The sequence below is a fragment of the Phlebotomus argentipes genome, unplaced genomic scaffold (genome assembly GCF_947086385.1).
Source record: "Phlebotomus argentipes unplaced genomic scaffold, Phlebotomus argentipes genome assembly contig_2, whole genome shotgun sequence".
Lineage (NCBI taxonomy): Eukaryota > Metazoa > Arthropoda > Insecta > Diptera > Psychodidae > Phlebotomus > Phlebotomus argentipes.
The window spans coordinates 1,243,279-1,254,906 of NW_026776162.1; the positions used below are offsets into that span (position 1 = coordinate 1,243,279).

Consider the following 11,628-nt stretch of genomic DNA (forward strand, 5'->3'; position numbering starts at 1 on the left):
CGCTCTTCTTACAGATGTTCTGAAGGAACAGCAAAAAGATAAGGAACATAGTAAGTCCAAGATATTCTTCCAGCCGATAGTCAAGCCATTTCCAAAGGACACGTCAGGAATAGAGAACTTCAGCAAGGAATTTGCCTATGGAGATCTAATCTTGGAGGATGATATCGTCCATGAGGAGAAGCAGAAGGAAATTCACTCCGTTCCTGAGCCAGATCCTGCGACGGCTGCTGAGTACGAAGAGCAATTCACCACGTCATTCCGTCGTCAGCCGGCCAATGCACTTTATGGCCCTAATTCCAAGATCCACTTTGTTCCGGCTGGTTCTCTCTCTAAGAAAGAAGCGGAAGAGGAGATTAGCAATGCCAATTCAGCAGTGGAATTGCCCACAAAGTCCCAGAAATCAAAACTCTTTCGTTTAGATCCGTTTTTCTATCGAAAAGATGAATACAATTGATTACACTAATATCAAATAATAATAAATTACCTAGAGTACAGTGAAAGTAATATTCAGTGTCTTCCTGTGTCTACGTTAAAAGTGAGTTTAGATCAACTCGGCAATTTCTGTTCGTTTCTCTTTAAAGAATTTTTACATAAAAAACACATTTTTATACACACTGTTTTGTACACAACTGAAGAGGCGCGCGATAATAAAGAATGCTCACTGATTTGTGTCCTCTTTCTCATCACCACTCACTGGATGGCTGAGGAATTTGATTCTCAGACGAGGGTTGAGAGTTCGTGGGGCGAATTTGCTGATGTAACGGTGCTGAGGTCGAGGTTTCCGGTGGGCATGCCAGGACTCACGGAGCCGCTGGCATCTCGACCGCCGAGCAGGGCCGCCGTGGCGCTCACTTTGGGCGTGGGCGGTGTTGCTGTGGCCGCCCTGAGTCCGTAGGACGGCAAGAAGGAGTGGTTGAAGCTGGACAGGTGGGACTGATTGAGCGTGACGGGCGTGAGTGGAGTCACTTGGCTGAGTTGCGACGTGTGCGTGAGCGGCGTGTGATTGCTGTGATTGAGGTGGATGTGATTGCCATTGCTCACGGGCGTCTGGTGACTGCCGCCGGTGTGATTGAGAAACTGCATGGGCGGCGTGATTGCACTGATGGGCGGAGAGAGGGTGAGATTGAGATTCAGGGGTGCCTGCTGCCTTACGCAGATCGTCTTCTCCTTCTGCCACACGAATACGTTGTGAACCATGGCTCCGCCGCAGAACACGATGCCCACGCCAATGAGTATGCTCGTGACGATCGCGGGAGTCGAGTGGAATTGCGTGAATGTGTATAAAATGATACCTGTTGAGAAGAAGAAGACAAAAGTCGCATATCTTTTCCAGTTAAGTTTTGATTTTTCTAATTTTCACATCTCTGATGAATTGCAAAAACTCTATCGCGGCAGAAATCTCAAGGTAAAGCCTTGGCTCACACTTTCTCGTTTCTATTGCGCGAGTATTCTTCATCCGTACAGCAATCATGGGCAAAAGAACAACCTGTTCAAGTCAGTGAGTATACATTTCAATTATGACTGCGAGAGTCACTTTAATATCTCTCAGAATGATTGCTCCAAATTGCCCTTGATCGCGCAACTTGATCGAGAGATGGCAAATTGATTTATCCTGCAATACACCGTGCAATTCTCCGTCAATGAACATCCCCTCGGGGGTGTGATTATTATTATCTGAAGCAGTTGCGATCACTGACCTGTTCCAATCACTTTCCCATGCACAGTGAAAACATCTCATGAGACACTCGACAAGGCCACGGTCTACACAAAACGAGCTCTCCGTGTGCATAATTTTATGCACTGGGCGGAAATTGTAAATGATATTATTGCGCTTCAGTCTTCCTTGGCGACAAGCCGTGGGAGAATCTTAGGGCTTTTCAAGGAAGGAGGACAAAATTCTACCTGATTTCATGTGCACGCATGAGGACACAGTCTGTGTGGAATTTATATGGATACACTTTTATCGGTGTCAGGGTGTTTTGAGTCAATAAGCGGAAGGAATTGAGGGTGATTTATGATGGCGAGGCTCTTCTGTGGCGCTCTTAAAGGCAATTTGTTGAGAATTTACCTGTTAAAAATATGGGAATTGATATGAAAAATCCCCCAACAGCACAAACTCTGCTGACACTGGATTTCTGAAGGTATTTGTTGCCACTGCAAAGAATAGAGGAATTAGTGTGGCATTCAAGCTTTGGGATTTCACTAATCCTACTCACCGTCCCGAGACTGTGGCTGGAGCTCGCACCAGTTTGACGGCGAAGAGAAACTGGATGGCACAGACGAGGAGACAGCAGAGGTTGAGGGAGAGCGAGAGGGCGCACAGGGCTAGGGTGACGTCGTAGACAATGGCGTAGTCCTCTGGGGCTGTGGGCCCGGGTGGCGGTAGTGGATCGCGTCCTCCCGGTGAGATTTTCAGCAGGAAAATCAGCGAGAGTAGGGCAAGCAGCAGCGAAACTGTGTGCAGAAGAAAGAGTCCATTTATTCTCTGAATTGATCTGTGGTTTCTTTGCTGTCACATAAAAGTGATTATGCAGCATAGTTATTGTTGCGAAACTTTGCGCTTAAATTGTATTTGAATTTTGCCCAGGGAAAAACATTTACAAAATGCTTTCTCAAGAAATTGTGTCATTGGATCGGTTGAGTACTTGAGCACTGAACAGATGAGAATTGGGAAGTTGAGAGTGAGAGCAAATTGGAGACTCACCTAAGCAGAGTAATCCCAGACTCGTGAGCGCTTCTCTGGCGCCGATGCGGTCGCGGTTGTTCGTGAGGAGGTTGTTCGTGGAGGAGACGGACGTGAGCGGAGTTGTGTTGATCATGGAGGACATCCGTGGCGGCGGCCCGCCGTTGGCGAGGAGCTTCGGCGGCCCCGTAGTGGACAGGGCGCTCACATTGAGGGGCTGCGGTGGGCGACTGCTGGTGATGTTACCACGCGCAGTTCGCGATTGTCCCGCACCTGGCGGCATGTGCTTCAGCATATCTTCCAGCCGCCGAGACAACTACCATCTTCTGAGGGGATGGGCCGAGAAAGATGTGAGCTTCCGTAAGCTCGGGTCCACACGTGGTTGATCACTGATCACGTAAACTGGTGAATATCTGCAATGCAAGCGGAGAAAGGTGAAGAAAATGAGAATGCCGATGTGAATCAAGCCAAGATGCGAGGTCACAGAGTTCAAAGATACTTCATTCCGTGGTCTCACAGTTAATCACTCGCGCGAATTCTTTTCTTCTTCTCCTATTTCTCTATTTTTCCAGAGACGTCGCGCGGCCGTGGACAGACAAAACGCTGAGTTGCATTACCGTCTGCCATGGTGATTCAACTTCCCAAACTAGGAAAAGTGCAGAGGAAGCGAGTGAGACACCCAGAGTGGGCTCCTGCAGGTGAAACGCTGCGTGAGCGAGAAGGAGTCAACGTGTGCAGACAGTTGGCCAAAGAGGGAAATAAGGGAATTGCCAGAAACAGCACCTGCTTCAGGGAATACGACTCTCGGGCAATGGCAACCAGTGCGAGCACGGGTAATAATTTAATACTATTCACCTGTTCACTGTGACGATCCTCTGGAAATTGCCGACAGATTGGCAAGGCGAGAATAATATTTAGGGGGAAATTTCTGACAAAAGGTTTGACCCAGAAAAGCCTATCAAGCAAATGTTTAACTTTCTTCATAAGCATGTTTGTCATCTTCAATTATCTTACAATGCTCACAAAAACCCGCCGAGCGTGGAAGACAGTGAATTGTGGCGACAATTGCATCAACATGCGAGCAATTATAGTTGTGTATCCAGTTTCAACTTCAAATAGTTCATGAATGCGACTATGCGAAAAAAGCCCACGTCGTACAACTGTTTTCTCATTGCGGTCATTCTCGGGAGATTTGCCTAATTGATGATCACGAAGACTACGAATGGTCAATAGTGCACCCCTTCCAACATAATGAATTCCAAGTGGACGTGTGTAGGAAATATTAAGAATGGCAATTGAGTGGACACCAGAAAGGAGGCGTTTAAATGTGCCACACGATGCGGAAACTATCTCCAGACGTGGTCTGGTGACTCCACATATAGCATGTAAAGCGTTTAATACGAGAGGGAGAGGAAAAAAGTGAAAATGGGACGAAATAACTGAAATGCGTGAAAGGAAGTTGCCCTCAGAAAAAAACCACCTTTTCATGTGTAAACAAATGTAACGAATGCATAACGGAAAAGTGGTGATTTTAGAGAGAGACCTTCATCATCCAATGATGTATTAAAACCGTGACAATTTCTTCATTCCTACACTTCTTGATTTATTCTCTCACCCACACTTCACTGGAATTTCCTTGAGAATGTTCCCATCAGCATTCTTTCTTTCTCTCAAGCAGTGCAAGAAATGAGACAACATCTCAATATCCGGTATGTTCTAGATTAATTGCAAGAGATTGCCTTCATGCATTCTTGGCAGAATTTAATATAGAAACCTCCCACAGGAGGGAAGAAAAATAGCATGTTTGCAAACTTCCGCTCAGCTCTGCATGAAATCCATGAAAAATGTCTTCTGCACTAATTGTTGAGTGAATGAGATGAAAAGTGGACAGAGTGAGAGAGGACATGGTGTTATTAGATCTGCAATTGCACAAATCCCGTTTCATTCTCACTCACAAGTTATTTTGCTCACATTTTCTTCTATTTGCTTTGATTTTCTGTATTCAAATGTCCACATAAAGAAGCACACTTGAAGGGATGAGCTTTTAATTTTTATGGTTTGTTTTCAGTAAATTGAAAAAATTCGTGAAACAACAAAGTTCAGGCATTGCTCAAGAGTCAGAAGTAGATTTGAGAAAAGAAAAGGGAAAAATTTCTTCATACAAAATGTCAGATTATATTGATTATATCAGAAAAAAGGTAGAGAAAAGTCTCATTTCTGTTTATTTCTCCGAATAGAGCGCCAGAACTTGAAATATTATAATCTCCCAGAAACCCAATTAACTTCTCCGAAGATATGTTCGAGACGGTGAAAAAGTGCCCACTCTGGAAATGTTAATTTCTCATTGTCTCAATGGGACGCTAAACCAAACTGTTCTATTGAGGCTAAATCATAGCTAAGAGCCTAATAGGTGATTCCACGAAGTGAATTAAGGTGATTATCGCCAATTGAGTGTAATTTAGTGAGCGCCCTCGGTGAAAAAGAAAAATGTCTTGCGTGAAATGAAGTCAGAAGCTGCACAAGAGTCCACATGAAGTGTTGTTGGGGGTCTTCTCGATGGAGAGCGAGAGAGAGGAAGGGAGACACGGAAAGGCAACGGAAATTGAGGTATCATGCAGAAGTGCTTGTCTTCATTGCATCTTCTTGGGGATTTCACTTGGGAGAAAATGCACAGCAATTCTGTGGAAATCGTCTGGGATTTCTCTCAATTGCAATTGACGTGAGTGTTTGTGTGATGGTTTTTGGGTGATGCGCATGCGAGAGAGTTTTTGAGTGATCGCGGTCGCCGGATTGCAAAAGATTGCGCGCGCAAACAACTAAACAACAGCACGTCGGGATGAGGAGGGGAGGAAGAAGCGATGGCAGGAGAGTGGGATCATTAAGTGTGTGTTTGGTATCTTTGACCGGCAACCGGTTAGTGTTCTAGGTTCTCTTCTCCACCTTTCCATCATTCTCAGGCACTCGATGATCATCCAAGTCAGCACAATCTGAACACACACACTTGGCTCATGTGTGATGTTGAGAATGAAAAAGCCAGATGCCCAAGAGAGACACACTTTGAGGAATGTTGATAAGAAACACTGAATTTCCATCTTCCGCCAAATTCTGCCATTTTCAGGGTGTTTTTTTCTCTCTCTCGGGAATTTCTTATACTTCCGCTATTGTGACAACGATGAAAGACGGTGATCTACAAAGGAATTCCATTTGGCTGGTGTTTTTTCGGGATGTTTCACATGGGAATTTTCACATGTTGTGCAGTGAGTCTCAAGAGACTTGACCTTTTGCAGTGTTGAGGAGAGAAGCACGCAAATGGTGTGCAATTTTGCCCAATTGATCGCAGATGGATGGCGAAATGATCACTTACCGCATTCCAGGTGATGATCACTCGATCTCTATTTAATGTAATCGCATTTTGTGCTCTCTTTTCCCGGGTGTGTTTATTGTTGGGGCGCTTTTTCGTCTCTCGCGAAGCACACAGAATTCACGCACACACAGAGCAAAGTTTAAGAATTCACTTGATCACTTTTTCTCCTTTGCCTTTTGTGATATTCTCTGCGCACCGTCGTCGTTTTTAAACTTAAAGATCAGGTACACTTTTGGCCATTTTCTCCTTCACAAAGTCACTCCTGAGGATCACTGGAGTATGTTCTTGTTTTTGCGTCTCTCACGATGATTGGTATTTGTCTGTTGGCAATCTCTGAAAGGAGAGAGACAAAAAGAAGAGAGAGACTTGTATTTACAAAGAATTCCGGAGTCTTGAAGGTGAAGAAAGAGTCGTCATGAGGTGCGATTGAGGATCACACATAAAAGACAAGCATTTCAGTTTGAGCAACACCCACAGAAAAATTGTGCGATTGAGGAGTTACTCTTGGATTTATTCTCGCGTCACACACGGGCCCGTCTGGGAAGATGAAGAATGATCGGAAGGGTGAACGAAGAATACGCCACGTCCAGGGGGAAAACAGGTATTTTCCTCCCATCCGAATACTCATCGCAATCTCGTGTGTTTTTCGCACAAAATCTCACCTGGTCAGTGGTTGCTTTTCCCAGGATGACTTTCCCAAAGTCTCAGGAGTCCAGCCTCTCTCCTCCTGCCTCTGTGGAGCCCACCTCAGGGACGCGAGTGACTGTTGTTGGTCTCAAATCCACGCCACAATCTTCAACGGAGACAGACCGGTTATAAACTGCTGCGACTCGATGTCTTAAAAGCAACGCTCACCCAGTCAATTGGCCTCTCCTTCTATTCAACACATGCCTGTCCTCTTCTGTTGCGTTCAGCGTGGATTTTGCTGGAAGTGACTATGAAATTCCATAGCGACTCTCCTGCATGTGTTTGTTGTATGGCTTACGCAAAGGGTCGCGTATCAACGGTTTTTAAATTCCCACCTTGCAAGAGACTCTCCTAATCTCTCCAGCCTCTCTCTCTCGCGCACTCCTGAGGTTCCCAGCGCCCTGGCTCTGAGAAAATCTCAGCATTAGATATTTACCTGCAGAAGCTCTTCAATACTCGCGCCCTTTGAGAGCGATATGAAACTCCAATTATCCAATATTTTTGTTTTAGGATATTTTATTAAATTTTCCAAAAGATTTTCTAGAGACGCTGAGTGTTGTGATGTTCCAGCCAACAAACTAGAGTTGAGAGTAAAGTTGGAATATTGATACGCGACAATCTTGCAATATCTCATGTAGATTATATTCTCTCATTCTTTGTATTCTCTTGGAATGATAACATAATCATATTGTGTAATTTTTCATCCTTTTTTCTCCACTATCATGTCCCAATATACCAAGTTTTTTTTTTATATTCTTTTCTAGCGCACACTTGTCAAGAATTTATTTTTATCTTTCAACTAACATTTACTTGCTGATAAATTTGCATGTTTTTTTTTTCTCATGTGTTATAATATTGTTTTCTCATAATACAGACATTCATATTTCTTTTCTTGATTTTGTGTGTTTAATTATAACTAAAGTATGAAATTTGCATTTAAGTTAACGCTTGATTTGGTAATTTTATCGTGAATCATTCATTTAGATAAAGATAAAATTTTCTCGATTAAGATCTCTAAAACTCCAAAATAATGCAAATAAGAAAGCAGACAAGATTTTGATTCATTCAAGAAGTTGCAAACTGACAAATACAGAAATTTTTATTATAGCATTTCACGCAAATGAAATGGTGCACAAAAAACCATTAAATGTTTATCTCTTCTTCTTCTTTTTTTAGCAATTTGGGTATGTCTTCGCTATTAGTTATTTTTGCTTCCCATATTCTTTACTTAAAACACCCTCGAAATGTCTCCTTCAGGGCGGAGGGGGGGAATAAATGAGGAAAATTTAACACTCGTCAGACGGAAATATGTTCAAATAGGACAGAAAATTGTGTTCTTATCAGTGGCTATATGTTCCAATTTTGGTTTCCTCTTTTCTTCGTACGGTTTCCCTCACACTCAGTTTCTCAATTATTCCCACTTCTTCTTGCACTGTCACTCTGACTGGTCTTCTGAATAGCGCGTTAGCTCAGAGACAATTGACCCAGAGCCAGGAGTCGTTCAACCGCCGCATTGATGTCCCCAAATGTTGCAATGAGTGCTGCGAGAGAGAAATTATCCAATAAGATTCGAATTCAATAAGACATCATGTCGACTCACCTTGAAGATTGGCCTCTCTGTTGACAAATCCCATCGCAGTCAGCTGCTCCAGTTGCGTGGAGTACCTCTCCTCGGGCGGCTGGTTGGGATTCGCGCCGCTGGCCATGCCGTTTAGCATTCGAGACATGAACTCGCTGAAGAGCTGCGGATTGTGGGCCGCAGTCGGACTAGGCGGTATGACTCCTGTCGTGGGTGTTGAGTTGGGCGTCGCCGTGGTGTCCGGAATGCCACCCGGCGGCGGCGGTGGAATGCCCATGGAGCCCACAAGGCCCGGCGCTGCGGCGCGCAGTTGCTCCATGCCCTGCTGGATCTGCAGGATGGCATTGAGCGCCTGCGGATTGGTCATCATGGACTGCACCTCGGGATCCTGCATGCGCTGCAAGAAGTTGGGCATCATCTGCCGCATCTGCTCCTGCAGCTGTGGATTGTTGGCCAACAGGGGACTCTGGTTGATCATCTGCAAGAGAGTGGGAGCGTGAATTACAGTGCTATGATAAACATTTAGTGGACAAACTCACATTGGCCGCCAAGTTGGGGTCGGCAGACATTGCGCGCAGCATGTCACGTGTGTAGGGCGCATTGATCATGTTCTGCATGAGCTCGGGATTCTCGCTCATCTGCTGCAAGAGACTCTGCATGGCCGGCGAGTTCAGAATCCCTGGCGATGCGTCACTCGCTGGTGCTGCATTGCCAGTCGTCTGTCCGGCGCCAGGACGCTGTCCGCCAGCGCCACCCCAGGGATTTGGCAGCGGCTCGCGATTCTCCGTGCCCTGCTGCGGATTCGGGCCCGACGTGTTGCCGTCCACGAGGCCGGCGAAGGGATTTCGCGAGAATTGCTCCGTGGTGGCGTTCAGCATGGGCTCCTGAATCTCACGATAGATGCGCTGCAGTGCTGAGTAGCCGCCGGGCACGCTCTCGAGATTGGACATGGCACGATCATGTGTTCGCATCAGCTCCTGGAGCATCGAGGGATTGCGCGCTAATTCCATGGTCTGGCGCAGCAACTCAGGATTGTTCAGCATATGCGATATCTCCGGATTGCGCTGCATCAAGTCCTGCATCTGAGGATTGGACGTGATAAGCTGCCGCATGGTATCGGGGTTGTTCATCATCTGCTGCACCAGCGGATTGTCCAGAATGTTGCGCATCAACTCGGGATTGGTCATAATCTCGTTCTGCATGCGCGCTTGGAGGTCCATGAAGGTACCCTGTCCCACACCCAGGGCATCCATGCCGCTGAAGCCGCCCAGCTGGTTCAGTCCAAACGGCGTGGCATTCACATCGGCCGGCGGACGTCGCGGCGCCTGCTGCTCGGACTCGGAGCGCGGCGGCGCCTTGATCACCAGGTGCACCGTCATGCCATCCTTGATGTTGTGCGCCTTCAGTGTGTCCCCGTCCTTCATGATCTTCCCGGCGAAAATCAAGCACAGCAGTTCCGGTTCTGACTCGAACTTCTCCGCCACGAGTGCTTTGAACTGCAAAGAAACAATCCCAGTGCATCAGTAGCTGATGAAACACCACGAAATCCACCCCCACACGCCCTTGCTGCCCTCCCTAGAGCCCCCAACTGCTCTTCGGGGTGTCTGTCGACAAGAGTGCAGATACTTCTAGAAGGCTGGAAGGCCCATGCAGACGTCACAATCAAAAACTGTTTGTAATCACGGAGGGCTGGCAGAGGCATTGCATTTTCTCAACTAATCCACCAGCCACGCGCCAAAATCACTCGTCCGCCTACTCACCTCCTTGATGTCGGCATTTTCGTCACACTCAATGTTCTTTTTCTCCTTTGGAGTCTTCACAATTACAGTAATTTTCTTACACTCCGCCATTGTGCAATTGTGGAGGAAAATTTTTCGTCTGACATTGGATGACACCGCCTCGCGTGTGGCAACCCGCAGGCCCAGATTCCCGGAACACTGCTAGAATTCGCGAAGTGTTCGAAAAAACTGCGAAGCCGCCAAAACATTCTCCATGCGTTTCCAACATGGCGTAGTTTTCTCGTGCTGGTGCGGCTGGTGCAAGTGTGAAAAGAATCCAAAACAAAAATGCATCGCAGCAGAATTGCAAAGTCGCATTACAAATATCATAGAAATTGGTTGCGCATATGGAAGATCCGAAAGAAGCAAATGACACAGCGAGGGAAAGTGTACAAAGATGCCTTCAATGAGGTGAGAACTGTAGCATTTCGCCTAGAAAGTTGCCTGATCTTTTCGGTTTCTGTTCAGGCGCCGGAGAATGTGAGGATATGGTGGAATATTGACTACGAGAAGGATATTTTTGAGGCGACAAAGGTGTCTGAACAAGAGAATCGTCCAATCATGATGCGAAACTTTGCAGAGACGATCAACTTCCGGGAGCAGAGATCTTATCTGCTGGCATTAATGAGACACATCTCAGCTCATGAGAGCCTGAGCAGGAATGCCCTCCACTTGGGAGTGTACTTGATGGATATGTTCGTGGACAAGTACAACATTCCGCACCACGCTCTGAAATTCATTGCTGGAGTTTGCCTCATTCTGGCGGCAAAGATGGAGGATAGAGATTCGTTAATACCAACAATTCCTGACTTCGATAAGTACCTCGGCCTCAAGAATCCCACCAGCATCTCGAGCTATGCTCAGGCGGAGTTTGCGATTATGCGAATGATGAATTTCAAGCTGGTCATTCCCACAGCGGTTACATTTGTGGATTACTTCGCTTGTGCTCTAGTCACGGGCCAAGATTTTGACGAACAGAAGGTTTCATCTGGATTCACCGCTTTCACTAAATACCTCGAGAATGCCAACTTACTGCTGATCCAACTCCTGGACGCCACACTGGAGGATGTCTGGCTGGTCCAAGAGATTCCGTCGAGAATTGCCGCTGCGTGCATCCTTGCTGTGCGCACAATTCTCAATCTGTCCGACATCTGGACGCCGCTGCTGGCGGAAATCACCCAGTATAGGATGACTGATCTTATCCAGTGCGCCTCAAAGATCATCTCCCTCTATGAAGTACCTCAGGTGTCCTCTGATGACGTCATCTACTCTTCGGATTCCGCATACTTCTCCACATCGGAATCCCCGGATCCTGTGAGCGATCCTCTTTCGTTCGAAATGTCCGACGTGGACCAATCAAACATTTCATCTTGCATTTCCGTTGATCTGGACGGCACCAGTGATGAATCTATGTCTGTAGATGAGTAGGCAAGAGTCTTATCTGTTCCATATGATGTAAATTATGTGAAAATTCGTGAATTACACATTACTCGTTCAATAAAAGGCGCGGAGTCGCCACGAATAGCCTTTTAGTACA

At 46.3% G+C, this 11,628-nt stretch overlaps 3 protein-coding genes across 3 annotated transcripts; 1 reads left to right on the forward strand and 2 right to left on the reverse strand.

Annotated features, from left to right (window-relative positions):
• Positions 1-424: 424 nt before the first annotated feature.
• On the reverse strand, positions 425-2,978 carry LOC132264699 (uncharacterized). Its single transcript, XM_059764984.1, has 4 exons — positions 2,705-2,978; positions 2,217-2,454; positions 2,069-2,154; positions 425-1,292 (listed from the first exon to the last, which is right to left on the reverse strand). The coding sequence occupies exons 1-4, from the start codon at positions 2,976-2,978 to the stop codon at positions 718-720; spliced, it is 1,173 nt and encodes a 390-aa protein (XP_059620967.1). The 3' UTR covers positions 425-717.
• Positions 2,979-7,354: 4,376 nt separating this feature from the next.
• LOC132264547 (ubiquilin-1) lies at positions 7,355-10,231 on the reverse strand. The gene is made up of 4 exons (XM_059764792.1): positions 10,074-10,231; positions 8,853-9,809; positions 8,335-8,791; positions 7,355-8,275 (listed from the first exon to the last, which is right to left on the reverse strand). The coding sequence occupies exons 1-4, from the start codon at positions 10,161-10,163 to the stop codon at positions 8,199-8,201; spliced, it is 1,581 nt and encodes a 526-aa protein (XP_059620775.1). The 5' UTR covers positions 10,164-10,231; the 3' UTR covers positions 7,355-8,198.
• A 78-nt stretch (positions 10,232-10,309) lies between these two features.
• LOC132264548 (cyclin-J) lies at positions 10,310-11,598 on the forward strand. Its single transcript, XM_059764793.1, has 2 exons — positions 10,310-10,502; positions 10,560-11,598. Exons 1-2 carry the CDS (start codon positions 10,380-10,382, stop codon positions 11,517-11,519), a joined length of 1,083 nt encoding a protein of 360 aa, XP_059620776.1. The 5' UTR covers positions 10,310-10,379; the 3' UTR covers positions 11,520-11,598.
• Positions 11,599-11,628: the final 30 nt, after the last annotated feature.

Coding starts and splice junctions, on each gene's coding strand:
- LOC132264699 (XM_059764984.1), bottom strand. CDS start 2,978: ATGCTGAAGCACATGCCGCCAGGTGCGGGACAATCGCGAACTGCGCGT. Junction 2,455..2,704: donor TCTGGGATTACTCTGCTTAG/GTGAGTCTCCAA, acceptor TTCTGCACACAG/TTTCGCTGCTGCTTGCCCTA. Junction 2,155..2,216: donor CCAGCCACAGTCTCGGGACG/GTGAGTAGGATT, acceptor TATTCTTTGCAG/TGGCAACAAATACCTTCAGA.
- LOC132264547 (XM_059764792.1), bottom strand. CDS start 10,163: ATGGCGGAGTGTAAGAAAATTACTGTAATTGTGAAGACTCCAAAGGAG. Junction 9,810..10,073: donor AAAATGCCGACATCAAGGAG/GTGAGTAGGCGG, acceptor GTTTCTTTGCAG/TTCAAAGCACTCGTGGCGGA. Junction 8,276..8,334: donor CAGAGAGGCCAATCTTCAAG/GTGAGTCGACAT, acceptor TCTCTCTCGCAG/CACTCATTGCAACATTTGGG.
- LOC132264548 (XM_059764793.1), top strand. CDS start 10,380: ATGCATCGCAGCAGAATTGCAAAGTCGCATTACAAATATCATAGAAAT. Junction 10,503..10,559: donor ACAAAGATGCCTTCAATGAG/GTGAGAACTGTA, acceptor GTTTCTGTTCAG/GCGCCGGAGAATGTGAGGAT.